The sequence below is a fragment of the Pogona vitticeps genome, chromosome 1 (assembly GCF_051106095.1).
Source record: "Pogona vitticeps strain Pit_001003342236 chromosome 1, PviZW2.1, whole genome shotgun sequence".
Lineage (NCBI taxonomy): Eukaryota > Metazoa > Chordata > Lepidosauria > Squamata > Agamidae > Pogona > Pogona vitticeps.
In genome coordinates, this window is record NC_135783.1 from 204,502,629 (window position 1) to 204,517,889 (window position 15,261).

The 15,261-nt window shown below is 41.4% G+C and overlaps 1 protein-coding gene across 3 annotated transcripts in view; it reads left to right on the top strand.

Moving 5' to 3' along the window:
* The window catches only part of LRP2 (LDL receptor related protein 2), a 194,525-nt gene that overhangs the window by 115,234 nt on the left and 64,030 nt on the right, over positions 1-15,261 (top strand). For all 3 annotated transcript variants that reach the window (XM_078394476.1, XM_078394478.1, XM_072981712.2), the window contains 8 exons: positions 470-683; positions 1,609-1,848; positions 4,594-4,782; positions 6,746-7,666; positions 9,093-9,258; positions 12,092-12,250; positions 12,746-13,035; positions 14,322-14,525. In XM_078394476.1, coding sequence (XP_078250602.1) covers positions 470-683; positions 1,609-1,848; positions 4,594-4,782; positions 6,746-7,666; positions 9,093-9,258; positions 12,092-12,250; positions 12,746-13,035; positions 14,322-14,525 — 2,383 coding nt within the window. The remainder of the gene's footprint in view (positions 1-469; positions 684-1,608; positions 1,849-4,593; positions 4,783-6,745; positions 7,667-9,092; positions 9,259-12,091; positions 12,251-12,745; positions 13,036-14,321; positions 14,526-15,261) is intronic.

Sequence of the window (15,261 nt, forward strand, 5' to 3'; positions counted from 1 at the left end):
CTCTTTGTGAGCATTGCAGTGGCTGTGGATTGTGGTCTAGGAACATTTCACCTGAAATTTTGGGGTGAGATGCCCTCCTTATTCTGAGCATGGGCTGCCTCCTGTACTCTAGACCCTACTGTTTCTCGAGGATGTAAGGGAAGGGGAAAATATCATTATAGATAGGGATAAGAACTGAGCATAAAAAATTATAATATTAAAAATATTACGGTAGCATTGTTTTTTAAAATGTAATGAATGAAGCTGGCCGTGATGCAGATAACATAAAAGTTGTAACGAACTTTATTTGAACAACTGCTTATGCAATCTAAGTTTTTTAAAAAGTAAAATTGAGGTGGTATCTGAACAAATGGGAAAAATATTAAGTGAATAATGGCTAGGGGAAGGAGTAGGTCTGCATTATATACCTGATGTAAGATTCTTCTTCGGAGAGGTCCACTGGTAATATTTAGTGTCCTTAATCTCCTAGATTGAACGAGGCAACGTGGATGGCACTAATCGGATGACTGTAGTTGCTCACCTCTCGCAGCCATGGGGAGTGGCTGTCTACGGGTCTTTCCTGTACTACACTGACCGGGATTATGAGGTCATTGAGCGGGTTGACAAGTCCACAGGAGCAAACAAAGTGGTTCTGAGAGACAACGTTTCAGGGCTGAAATGTCTCCGAGTGTATTACCGAGACAGTGAGTATATGAAGGCCCCAAGAAAGCTGTTCCACAAGGCCCTTATTTTAAATGATCGTTGTGCTTTATTGATTAATGTGCACAAAGTTGTAAATTACCAATAGTGGCCTTTGGCCAGATGGACGGGATATGCATTGAACGAATGAACAAACAAACAAACAGATAAAAGTGTTTTTCTTTGGATTATAGATTCTGTTAAATGAACAAAAAAAAATCCCAGCAAGAAACATTTCATTTCCTATTTTTAAGAGTGGTGCAAGCAAGAACGTCGTACGTATCTCTGGACTGAGAGGCCAGAGTTGCCACCTGGACTGAGTGGTAGCAAGTGGAGTGAAGATCATTTTGTTTCACTGGTCCATTTAGGCATACATAAAACCGTTTGTTTGCTTGCTTGCTTAATTATTTAATTTATTAATTAAGAGTGGTCCTAGCAAATCAGCTGATACAGGTAGTATCAGGAAGAAAGCATTTGTAAAAATACAGTATAATTTCTGGATAAAACATTGAAGGAAAATTTTTTCTTGCTGAAAAATTAGTTATGCAAAGCAACGCTCAAGGACCCACTGACTCCAAAGCAGTCTGGCAAGTTGTGTTTCTCCTCATGTCCTAAAGACGGGGCAGAGAGCCTTCCAAGGGGGACCTCCAGGTGAAAGCATCCCAGAACTGCTGCCCTGGATTTGCTGTTGCCAAAGATACTTGTATCCTGGATTCTTTCATTGCTAGCCAATTGCCTCAAATAGATCATTTGATAATTTTATACTTTCAATATTTGTAACTGTAGGGGAAATACCGTGTTTTAGGTTTTGCTAGATTAAGGTACAATTGTATTTTTTAAAGTATAAGTTGAGATATTTTGAAAAGCATACTTTTGTTAGTGCTGTTGGATGATGGTGTGAATAAACGTACAGGTCTCCCTCTGCTTTAGCTTCTGCCGGTTCCTCCAATGGCTGCAGCAACAACATTGGGATTTGCCAACAGCTGTGCCTTCCTCTGCCCGGTGGGCTCTTCTCTTGTGCCTGTGCTACTGGCTTCCAGTTAAATCCTGATAACAGGACCTGCTCCCCATATAGTTCTTTTGTCATTGTTTCCATGTTGACTGCAATTAAAGGATTTAGCTTAGAGACATCTGATCACTCCGAAGCAATGGTCCCCATGGCGGGAAGAGGTAAGTAAAGATGATAGGAATTGAACAAAATCCTTTTCCGCATAATGTCATAATCCAGCATTGCAGATAATTAATTTTCTGACGTTCTGCTTGTAATTGTGCATACATGATCTCATGATCTGAGACTAAAAGCCAGCCACACAAGCTAGCTAACTAGAAACATTTCAGTTTAAGCTTTTGTGGACTGCAGCCCACTTCTTCTGAGACGAAAGCAGCTGCATCCAATGAAATGTGCTGCAGTCCACAAAAGTTTATGCCAAATAAAATGTGTTGGTCTTTAAGGAGTCACACAGGATTCCTTGGTATATTTCTAATCAAAAGGAGGTCTTCTATACAGTAATATCTGTTCCTAAAGGCAGTCAGATAGACATTTTTCATTTTGTTGGGGCAAGAATTTTTAAAGAGTATATGACATGGGGAAAAAAACTTGGGGGATGTCCATTCCTTGTTAGAAAAGGGGTGGAAGGTAAAATCCAGCCGGTTCATCTGGAGAAGCCTGGGAGAGATTTCCTGTCTAGGCCAGGGGTGGGGTGGATGGGGCTTCTTGGCTGATTCTGTCAGCCATCCCTAGAACTAGACCTGTGGAAGAAACAGATTTACAGACAAGGGGATTTCTTAACAGCTGAAGGTGTCTGAAAGTACAACACAGAGCCCTGCAGCAGGAATATGCTTTTACCTTTGCTTTTGGGCCATCTGTTTGTGCCCTGAATGTATGTATAGGAAGTGAAGGTGTCAGCCTTTCCTCACCCCCAGCCACTCCCTGATCCCATGAGAGACTTATGAAAGATTCTTATCTCTCTGTGTACCCTCACATGACTGGACAGAGAGTTTGCCAGTAGACTGGGAATCCCTGCCACATTTGTCATCTTCTGCCCCTCAACAGTCCTTGGGTGACAATCTTCTCAAGAGCCGAGGCACCCCAAGTGCCACAGTTGGAGTTCAGGACAGCCAAAGACACTCTGTAGGAAGACTGAACTTCTCAGGATTACTTGGTAGTGCAGGGATTCAGTGTGAAGCTCTACTTCTTATCTCTTCTCCTTCTAGAAGATTTCTGGTTCAAGGGTCTGGGTATGGCTGGATCCTGATAGTACAAAGCGAGCTTTTTTTAAAAAGAAAAATCTAGACATATTGGCTTAAGAGTGACCTTGGCTGCCAGATGGGCAGTATAAAAATCAATCAATCAATTTGGATCACAGGTACCACTCTTTGTCCATTAATCTAGCTAGAAGCTCGGGTCTCAGGACTTAACCAGGGGCCCAATTCACCGCCTGGCAGCAACATGGGACTGCATGCAAGTCAGTGCTGGTGGTAGCAGTCATGTGACAATGTCTGCTGCCCCCAAATTCCTTGAGAGTTGTACCTTCAGGTCTGCATCTGGAGCATAATAGGCTGCCAGTTCAGGACTAAGCTTCAGGCTGAGCCAGAGCTTCAACTGACCCACCATTCTCTCAAGCAGAGCAACCACCAAGCATGTGATAAAACATGGTTGAGGGCTTTATTCAGTTGGATTCTTTTTTTGATAGCTTAATCAAGGTCCCTTAGGGCTGGTGTTTATGGGCATTGGACCAACTCTTCAGGGGTGGTGAAATTAGGCTGGCTGGCTTATACGAGTATCTCCACTTGAGCAATTCACAGAATATATCTTGAAGAAAGATAGCAGGGGCTTCCTAGCTTGGGGACAGGCTGGGGTTGACTTTAACACAAACAGTAGGAAGACCACCTAGTGGTTATGTATCTTGACAACAACCACTGTTTTTCCATCCTTTGGTTTGATATCTCCCCAGCAGCTGGGCTGGCAGGGCTCATCAGTTGGCAGGCAGGTCCAGTGTTGCTTGGATCTGTCTCCTTTAGGCTGGGCCAAGCTTATTTGCCTGTAACCAGTAAAAGCTGGGGCCACTTAATTTCCATTACAGCTGTGTGCTGTGGGTTTACTCACATGCTCTGCTGGGTCTAGCTGACACCTGGGCCTGCAGCCAGATTTCCAGAGGAGATGCACTAATGGAATTCCATTCATTATCACTTTTTTACTACATTGTGGATATTAGTCAGTTGGAAAAAGAAAAAACCTCTGTGAAATTTGCTCAGGTTCTTTGTCAGTGGATCATAACCACTCGCAATATATATATACCATGCTTTCATAATTTCAGGAGCTGATTTGTACATATATTTATATAGTTCTCATTACTCCCATTGTTCTCCGGCTTAGCAGTTTCATGTATGTATGGATGCCACTAAAATTTCACGTGCTTGAGTAAATGTGAGCTGATAATGGAAGTCTGCAAGGTAGTATCATTGAGCACACAATGTCAGTCCGGGAGTGATGAATGAGCCTGTGTGAACCAGCCTTGTTAATAGGTGGCATCCAGTTGCTTCTGATTACAGTGATGCTGTGAATTAACAACCTTCAAAAAGTGCTACGATTAACAGCTTTGCTCAGATCTTGCAAACTAAAAGCTGCGTCTTCCATTATTGACTGAATGCATCTTATGTTAGGTTTTCTTCTTTTCAACTGCCTCCAACTTTCTCTAGCTGAAGGAAAGTGGTTGGATTCTTTACAAGATAAAGATATGTTTAATTTTTTTTCTTAATTTGAGCCTGATGCTTTACGATTAAATGGGATGGGCGCTGGGGATCCTTTGGTCATGCTGGGCCAGAACATTTGTGGGTGGGTCAAGGCTCTGCATTCCTGAAATAGAATTTAAAAGTGAAAATAAATGATCTGTTTCCTTTCTCGTAATGTTTCAGGAAGAAATGCGCTACACGTGGATGTCCATATGCCTTCTGGTTTCATTTACTGGTGCGACTTCAGTAGCAGATATCCAACCCAAAATGCAATACGCAAAATCAAGCCAGACGGCTCCTATTTTAGAAATGTCATCACAAATGGGATAGGACTCAATGGAATCAGGGGCATTGCAGTTGATTGGGTAGCAGGTTGGTACTACTTCTGCTCACTGTTTAAGTAAAATCTTGAAACAAAAAGACCAGTAATGGCCCTCCAGAAGTCTTTTCATGCAAAGGGAAGTCCCAGTCAGTTTATAGCTGTTTAGTTCTAAATAAATACGCACAGGAGGACTTCAGCCTGAGAACGGAAGAAGTGCACGAGGTTAGCTAAAAGTGTTGCCTCTTCTCTCCCTCCCTTTCTCTGTTATGAATTCTTCAGATACTGTATTACCTTTGAGTTTGCAAAATATCCTTTAAATTCTGATGACACTCAAAATTTTTGTTCCTCATTTTTGTCAACTTTATATAATCCAGGATAAGCGATGTGCTTGTGGTAATGTGATTTGAGGCAAAGTCTAGAATACATCCAACATTTAACAGATGGTTATGTTTTCTTGCTTTACTCCTAGTTCTGTTCAGGTTTCATAGATGAACACAGCACTAAAACATGGTTTAGCACCATGATGGCAAGCCACAGCAGGCCTTGGGCTCATATGTTCCCATCCTCCCTTTGGCGTGACAGCAAGGAAGAGTCTGGAAGCTCACATTACCATTTTCAGTCAACAGCAGCTTCCTGTCGATTTAAAATGGTAATGAAAGCTTCCAGACTCAACCTCATGAAAAAAATGTGGTTACTTTTATCAGTGGTTGTTTGAAAGAAGATAATTTCCAATTCCATTTTATAAATCTATCTTATTTCAGATAATCATGGTTACTATTAATCACAGATTAAGATTCAGGCAACACACTAAATTGTGTCTAATCTGAAACAAAAGGAGGAAACATGCGAGCTTGCCACTTACTGTCTCAGTCTTGTAGCTGTAAATCACAGGTTGGCAACCTCCGGAGGCTTCAGGCAGGCAAACCTGCTCATCTCTGGACTTTGGAGGGCTACACCCACTCCCATGACACCCAAATTATGTTTGTGTGTGTTGTGTTTTTTTTAACTAAAAAAACTCTTTATATCCTCTAGAGCAGTGGTCCCCAACCTTGGGTCTCCAGATGTTCTTGGACTGCAACTCCCAGAAGCCTTCACCACCACCTCTAATGGCCAGGATTTCTGGGAGTTGAAGTCCAAGAACATCTGGAGGCCCAAGGTTGGGGACCACTGCTCTAGAGCAAGGGTCCCCAACCCCCTGGTCCATTACCGGCAGCGGTCAACGGCCTAGGCAGGACCGGGCTGCGGGCACAGATCTCCTGCCCCCCCACGAACATGCCACGTCCATGCATGCAAGCGCGCTCCGCCCCCTGCGAGTGCACTGTGTGCATGCGCACGAGCATGCCACATCCCCCTGAGGGTGCACCACGCCCCCCTGTGAGTGTGCCACACACCCCAACCGGTCCACGGTTGGGGAAAGGTAGGGGACTACTGCTCTAGAGGCCATTAAAAAACCCCATGAACAATGTTTTGGAATGTGGTGGATCCAGAGGCACTGGCTCCCGCTCAAAACTTGGCAATATTTCCCATGCCTTTTTTAGGGCATGAAGCGATTTTTTGAGTCCCCACGTGGGAAAAAAAAAAACCTTTTAAATTAGAGGAGAGAGCCTGTTGCTGCATTTGAGCCCATGTGGGCTGTAACTTGGTTTTAGTGTGTTGAGTTAAACCCTTAAAGGGGGTTGGTGTGTATAGACACATCAGTGGGACTGTTTTGTCCTCTTGCAAGCTGAGAATGTGCAGAATCAAGGAAGCTGTGCTAGAAATACATGTTAAACCATGATTAAGATAAACCAAATCTTGCAAAAACATTCTGGCCTGTCTTGGATCATAGTTTAGGCATTTAGATGTAACAATTGACTCCGATTAAGGAAAATAAACTGTTGCTAAACAGCTTGACTGAAATAATGCCTCTAGGGTACTAATATACTATATTGTCTATATTTATTTTACTAAATTCTGTAAACTGTAGATACTTGTATATTGCAGTAATATTTATTTATTTATTATTGCACACAGAAAATCTCTATTTTACCAATGCCTTCCTAACGGAGACTTTTATAGAAGTTCTGCGTTTAAATACTACTTACCGCCGTATACTACTCAAAACCACTGTGGATATGCCGAGACATATTGTCGTAGACCCCCAAAACAGGTATCTCTTTTGGGCAGACTATGGACAGAACCCCAAGATTGAACGTGCACTTCTTGATTGCACCAATAGGACTGTGCTGGTGTCCGAAGGTATCGTTACACCACGTGGCTTAGCAGTAGATCGCAACAGCGGTTACATTTATTGGGTGGACGATTCTTTAGATATGATTGCAAGAATTTCACATGATGGGGGGGAGCCTGAAATTGTCCGCTACGGCAGCCGTTACCCAACTCCGTATGGCATTACCGTGTTTGAAAACTCTATCATTTGGGTGGATAGGAATTTGAAAAAAATCTTTCAAGCCAGTAAAGAACCAGGGAATACCGAACAGCCGACAGTTATAAGAGACAACATCAATTGGCTGAGGGATGTTACCGTTTACAACCACAATGTTCAACCACGCTCACCGGCTGATGTCAACTATAACCCTTGTCTGGAGAACAATGGAGGCTGTTCCCACCTGTGTTTTGCACTTCCTGATCAGCAGACACCAAAGTGTGGGTGTGCATTTGGATTGCTACAAAGCGATGGCAAGAGATGTTCCATTTCAACAGATAATTATCTGATCTTTGCCTTGGAGAACGCCCTTAGAAGCATGCATCTGGATCCTGAGAACCACAGCCCTCCATTTCGCACAATGAATGTATTGAGGACTGCAGTAGCTCTGGACTACGACAGTGTAAACAACATCATCTTTTTCACTCAAAGCTCTCCAGCAGGCACAGGAAGAATCAGTTCGATTTCTATCTACTCCGGAACTGGTAACCCTACTGTTGTGGCGTCAGGTAAATATTACTACATCCCGGAAGCTGGGAAAAGTATCTTGCAGCCCAATCTGATATATATGGACTCAGCAGAAATATGGAGTCTACCAAATTGCATTGCATAAGACTGACAATGTCACCAGCTACTGCAAGTTTTTTGGGGGGAAAAGTCTGATTCCCTCCCGTGGGTCCCAAGATTCCTTTGGGATATCCTTCATTGTGCCGAAGCTGTTGGGGGTGTGTGTGTGTCATAGGATGGGGAGGGAAATCTTCAATTTTTGAAAATCATGAATGCTGGTAAAACCATCCTGGTGACAGCAGTTTTCGGAAAATAAGGCCCCGCTCCCCATGATTTTGCATGATTTCCCATTATAGAAGGGATCCCGTGAAAGCTTTGTGACCTTCAAGGGACAATCACAAATGCTTTTCTTCTGAAAAAAAATCACCATCGCTGCAGACGACGTCAGCCTTAACTCAGCATAACTTGTGGGAACAGAATCTCACCCATTCTGTGGAAGTTTTCACAATAAACTTGTAGCTCTAAGGTTTGCAGTCCCACAGTTCTGTAGCAAGGGGCCCCAGGTTACAACAGGACTTTTCTTCCCCTCCGCTCCCCACTGCAAAGCCTGCCTACACAGGGGCGTGTATTTCATACTCTTAATTCTGGGGACAAAAGTTGTGATTCAGCTCCGTCGAATAGCCCAAAATGTAACTGCCAGCCATTCATGCTATAGGATTTCTTTCAAAATATAATTAAGACTTAAGTTTGTAAGGCTATAATTCTAAATATGTTTTTGAATGCCAATTTTAGGAAGGCTCAGTTTGATCGAAGTTTTGTTTGTCTTTGAATTGCTTTTATATTTCTAGATTATAATACAGTAATACTTGGTGATAAGTTAAAGAATTTGATACTGTGTTCTTGGCTGTGGCTTAAAGTTTGAATGCTTAATAATATTAATATTCCAGCTGTGTCAGTAATTCTGCTAAAAGATAGCAATCCTAAATAGATTACCATGGAATTAAGGCCACGGTGACTTCAGTGAAATGTGCTTTTCTTTAAGTAAATGAAAGCCTTCAATGGTTTCTTCCATTATCACTAGCAGTATTATAAAGGCCACAGTTCTTCTCTTTGCTTACAATATTTATTTAGAAAACTTAAGTTGTGTTAAAACAATATGTAAAAAAAAAAGCAAAGTAAACGGATCTAGTGTAGACGTTGTCAAGCTAGGAAATAGTCATGTTTTCATGTCAGAATTTCAAGAAGTCATGCTTGACTCTATAGTTATGGGGTCAGGTTTTCCGCTTCCTCCTATGGAGCAGAGTCTGCAAGTTTTTGTTAGAGCAGATTAGCATTAAACTCTCAATGACAGTTTAAACTAAAACAAGAAAGGTTTTCACATAGATGGTTATTTTCCCCCCTTCTATGTTATGTCTGATGTATCTTAAGATTTAGGAACCCCAGATGGCATAGCCTTTGATTGGATCAACAACAGACTCTATTACAGTGACTATCTAAATCAGACAATCGGTTCAATGGCTGTGGATGGATCTAATCGATCTGTGGTGGCCCGTGTTCCACGTCCAAGGGCCATTGTTTTGGATCCTTGCCAAGGGTAAGGGGTACTTTACAAGCTGGAATAAGGGAAACCTCTTTCTGTCTATCTTGTCTCCGTTGGCTTCCAGACTTCATTTTCATTACATAAATTTCATTGTATGGTATACGGTGTATATACTTACAATGACAATAAATTATATTATTATTATTATTATAAATATAGGAGTTTCTGGAGTATCTTGCTTTTCATCGAGGGCCTCTGTAGAATTTAATATTTGACGTTCTGTATTAGAGATGGGCACAAATCAGGAAAAAAATGTGATTTGCTTTTATTCATGATTTGTCAACAAACGACAAATAACAAATTTATGATTTTTTTCAGACAGATTGATGAATCAGTTTGTCAATTAATTTTTGCCTTTAAAGCTGTACAAAATGCCCCCCCCAGTACCTAGAGACACCAAAATCTCAGAGAAGCTTCCTCTGATTCTCTTCTATGAGCCCTGCAAGTTTGGTGACATTTGGGTTTCAGACATCCGAGTTGCACACCCACGAAGTGGGCCCCTCTAGGAAAGTGTCGTTTAGCAGCTGGCATGGGGAAACCAAATCTTCACCCAACTTGGAAGGATTGTAGAGGAAAGTCATGGGAAGCTTCTCTGTGAATTTGATATCTCTGGGTGCCTGGGGGGGATTTTTCTATTGTACACCCTCTTTGTGGGTGTATAACTTGGACATTTGAAACCTAATCTTCACCAAACATGGCAGGATTGTAATGGAGAGTAAATGGAAGCTTCCCTGCAATTTTGGTGTCTCTAGGTGCTTGGGGAGGGGCATTTTATAGCCCAACAAATCAACAAAGCAAAAATAGCTAAAAATCCATTGATTTGTATTCCTCAGGGGCATTGATTTGTATGACTACAAATCAACAAATTAGCTGTTTTTGATGAATTTTGCAATTCATTTTTCAATTCATGCCTATCTCTATTCTGTATGTCTCAAAATCATTGTCGGAAACTTTAGCTGGGAGGCAAGATTGCTTCTATCCTTACGAACACAAACAGCTTTTTGCACTTGCAATGAAGAGAGGAAGTGCTTTTCCTGCCCTACTCAGTTCATTTCTGGCTAATGTAATAAATATCATTAATACCATTAGTGTCTTGTTCACTCCACTGGGCTCTTTACGCATTGGCTAGCTTTCCTCTTATTATTTACTTCTTTGTTTGTTTCACCTGTGTGCAAAGTTTGTTTAAAACAGATTTTCTGAACCCTTGTACATCAGCAGTGCAGGAAATACTGTGTCAACAGGAAAAAATTGACTGTGGGCTCTGTATAAGTTCCGTATTTGGATTTATGAAGGTACAATTGATTTCAGTTTTAGTGCATCACATTTCTAAGGTTTGAAACAAATATTAATGCGACAGAATAAAGCAGAATAAAATATCCACTTTAAAATGTTAAGTAGATTAGATTAACCACTTCTTAATATGTGCAAGTCATACAATGAAGAAAAGATTTTCTGTGGAGGTCCCTAGAACTTCCTATAGCCTGTGAAACTGTGATCTTAGCGTCAAGGCCAATGGGACCTTGTTACTCAATACTTGAGTGGCTGTATCCTTTATAGCTCTGTAGTTCATGAGCATCATCTTCCAACTGTGTAGTGTAGCAAGGTGTTTTACAGATAGCTTACAGATTCACTAGCTTTTCCTATTAAAGAGCAATGACATGAATTGGGAAGAGAAATAGAGGTAACTTCAAACCACCCTAAACATTAGAGGGTATGAGCAGAGCTAAAGGAGGCAGGCAGCAGATGACCATTTCAGCTGAGTCAGCTAAGGATTTGTCTAAATCTGTCCAAAGAGGTATGCGGAACCTCTTGTGATATTCCACAAACTCTTGTCGAGTGCCATGTTTTATAACACTGTAGGGGTGAGAATGGGATAAACGTCTCACTAGACTTACCCCTTAGCACAAAAAGTCTTAGAGACTGTTTGTCTCCTCATACAGATCGAAGGCTTTGGTCCTCTTTACCAAAGATTCTTTTGAGGCCTTTGTAGAAAAGGTTATTTTGTGGTCTCACCACTCAAATAATAGAATAAGGGGGTAATTAAATTGATTGGAACAGATTGGACAAAACAGGATCACTTGGAGGTATAGTATGGGATGTCGTTTAGGGAAATCTTTACATACACATGCAAGGCGATTTCAGGGCAGGAAAACACACCACACTTCAAGTGACCCTATTTAGCCACTTCCTTTAAAAGGAGAGAGAAAGAAATCTCCCTCCTTGTCTCCTCATCTGTTTGGGATCAGGAGAAAAACTGCATTTAAAAAATACTATTTCTGTGTGGCATAGTGCCTAATTGGCTTTCTGATCAACCAATTCAATGCTGGATACAAGAGATTTTTCTAAAAAAAACCCTTCACATCCTCTTCTGTTTCCCCCTCTGTAGGGGAGTGGGAGGAAGCTTTACATTTCCTAATAACTAGTTAGATAGTGAAGCACCTTGAACAGAGTGACAGCTGCCCTTTCACATTGATTGGATCCCGGCAATCATATATGGCAGAACCAAATCAAAATGGAGCAATCCTACCTGTACTGAAAAAATAAACTCAGTAAAAAGCTCTTGGTAGGCAGGGTGAGGGTTAGGATTGATTCACAATTTACATGGTGTAGTCAGTCACTAGAAAATGGAGGGAACCAGCCCACCCCCAAAATAGACCAAACTGCGAAACAGAGCCCCTTTTGATTGCACCCTAAGATGATTAATTCATACTTCCATAGACCTTCCCCTTTCCTGTGCTTCCTTATAGGTGCCCTGGGTGAGAATAATTTTTCTAGTGGTCCTCTTGATTTGACATCAAGGCTCATTCCTCTACTGTGTCATCAACAGGTACATGTACTGGACTGACTGGAGTTCCAGTGCTAAGATAGAACGTGCAACACTTGGAGGAAACTTCAGGACTGCCATTATAAGCACCAACTTAGTATGGCCAAATGGGCTTACTTTGGACTATGAGGAACAGCAGCTTTATTGGGCGGATGCCAATTTGTACGTATTTGTGTTTCTTTTACTTGGAGCCAGAGGAGCATATTCTACTGCATGCATTTCTCACCTTTTCAGCCAGACAGCTGCATGTGGTCTTTGCTTAATTAACTGTATGCGGTGGTAGTAGTGATGGTAGTGGTAGTAAGAAATTCTGTAATGTAGAAACTACATTCTGTTCAAAGGCTCATAAAGGAAGAATTTTGAGAATGAAATTGCAACAGGTGACGAGAGTCTTGAGAACAGAAATGTGAGGGGAGGGCCTTGAAATAATCAGCATAATTCCTTAATCTTTAAAATTTAGACTTCAGTTATGTTCTCACTTACCTGGAAGTCAATGCCACTGTGTCAGTAGGACATCTGAGGAATCATGCATAGGATTGCCTTGTTAACAGTTCAAGAAATGTGTCAGTGAGCTTCGGTGCATCCACAGGGGCTTTAAAATCTATGGATTGTTGGAATAGTTGGTGTCCAAATGCTAACATTTCTTCCTTGTTTTAGACAGAAGATTGAGCGCAGCTCCCTTACAGGTGCAAATCGTGAGGTTATTATTAGCACTGCTCTTTACCCATTTGCGTTGACCCTGTTTGATCAGCACATTTACTGGACAGACTGGAATACTCGAAGTGTTTATCGAGCCAACAAATATGATGGGTCAGATCAGATCGTTATGATTTCAAACCTGCCATACAGACCAATGGATATTCACGTTTGGGCCAAAAGCAAGCAACGCCAGTGCAGCAATCCTTGCAACCAATTTAATGGTGGCTGTAGTCACATCTGTGTACCAGGTAAAATATCTAATCGTGGTAATAATTAGGGGGAGTATTTCTGTGACATTTCACATTTTCTCTGCAACCTATGTTTGAATCAATAAGCATCTTCAAATATGTTTATAAATAATCTGACCTTTCTAACCCAATTACTCATAAACATGTTCAAACCCACCCATAAGCTCAGACATAGGTTGCAGGGGAAAAAAATCATAGAAACCCTCCCCTTAGTTATAATGAAAATGTGTATTCTGATAGAGGATGCTGAATTTGAAAATAATATTTGCTTAGTTGCAATATTTTGTCAACCTTGTACTCTCCAGCATCCATGGGATGTTGTAGACCTAGTCAAACCAACTCTAGTACTTTCCATCTAGGTGGATACAAGCTCATGGTACTCTGCCCTTTCCAAGGTGTGACATGGGCCTTAGGCACCCACTGTGGAGATACTGGAATGTAGGTCCCCAGGGGAGCCATTGTCTGGCTGCCCAGAATGTGGTTTCATGCATATATGTGTTAATGGGATAGTTCATGTTCACACCTCTAAGGAGTTAAAAATACTGAAGTGTGAATAGTTGTCTGCAAAATATTGTCAACATTCTTTTCTTTGACATTATTCACAAGTATTTCATGAAACCTTTCCTCAAGAACGTTCTCTCAGAAAAAAGGTTGCATTTGGTGGTTATCTTTTAAGCTTAAGGAATCTGGGAATTCTTTTCAAAATTGCCATGTTGTGTATATCTGTTTAATTCTTGTAAAGCCAAATGGAGAAGAATTGGTTTAGCAGGAAGTAAATTTGCAAACCTCTCTTGGCACACCTGCCCCATTTTACAGCAAGAGATGTACTGTATGACTGTGACATTTTGGAATTCTGAAATTCTCAACAGTATATGCTGAAAATGCTGAAAAAGTTCCTCATTCTGGAGGAACTTTGTATACACTGTAGAGTACATGTAAAAAGGCTATTCCATAAAATAATAATGGAATAGAACCTGTATCAGACTTCTCTTCATGAAAATGCAGAATGCAGTATATGTGCGTTATCTCCCCTGAAAACACCAAAAGGGAGGGGAGACCTGCTCCAGAGGTGAAAAATCCTTCTAAAGTGTCAGATAGCCAGAGAAGCTGAAGAGGGGAAAGGCACAAACTCCTAATACTTGCAGATGTGTCAGGTTGGATTTAGATTTGGTCTTATTTTTTAAGTAAACTTCAGTTGAAGCTTAAAATTAGCATTTGTGGAAATGTTCTTTGTGGCCTTAGTGGCATATTAATGTTTTATTTCTGCATGTTGTCGTTAAATGTAGGCCCGGCTGGTGCAGAGTGTCAGTGCCCTTCTGAAGGCCGCTGGTATTTAGCCAATAACAACAAGCATTGTGTTGTGGATAATGGCACCAGGTGTGGAGGAGGACTCTTCACCTGTCTTAATGGTCGGTGCATCTCTGAGCGCTGGAAATGTGACAACGACAATGACTGTGGAGATGGCAGTGACGAATTGGAAAGTGTGTGCGGTAAGCACGTCTGCTGTTGAACTGGAATCCCTTGCCCAGTTCCTGTCGAACTGGGGGGGGGGAGAAAAATAGGTATCCAATAGGGGGTTGGTCAGAGGCCTTCTGTATAAGGCCTGAGTTAATTTAAAATGCAATTCCACAGATTTATTAGTGTGTGAGATAGTTTTTAATCCTTGGTAAGAATGATAGTACATACCTGTGCCAGTGTCGTTCCAGTGACATAAATTTCAGGAGCAAATGGATGGAAGTTAAGAAATATTTGTTGTTGTTGTGCACCAAGTTTGTTTGTTGATTGTGTGTGACAAGAAAACAAGTGCCAGCTTCGTGACTAGTTGCCATTTGTTGTTGGAAGTTATATTAGTGGTGTTATGCCAACATGTGTACATAAGAAGATTCTGACCTCATGATCCTAAAATTGGACAGTATGAGAGTGGGTTAAAATTCAGCATTCTGATCAGTGGAGGTTCTGGGTCATATTCCCCAACTTTCTGTATTTTAAAACTCAAAAACAGCATGGATGGGTATCATGGGGAGAACTTTTGAGTGGTACAGTCTTCTTTAGATAATTATTTGTAATGCTGTTTCATTCTTTTTTTTTTTTAAATAGCAGCATTAAGAATGTGTCCTGTCCCCCCCTCCCTCAGTCCGATGGAGTAGAAGGGAAATGCATGCGGAGTAGCATTGTTCAAATGTGGAAGGGAGGGAGGGAGGGACCCTTTCTGCTCACATCCAGTTA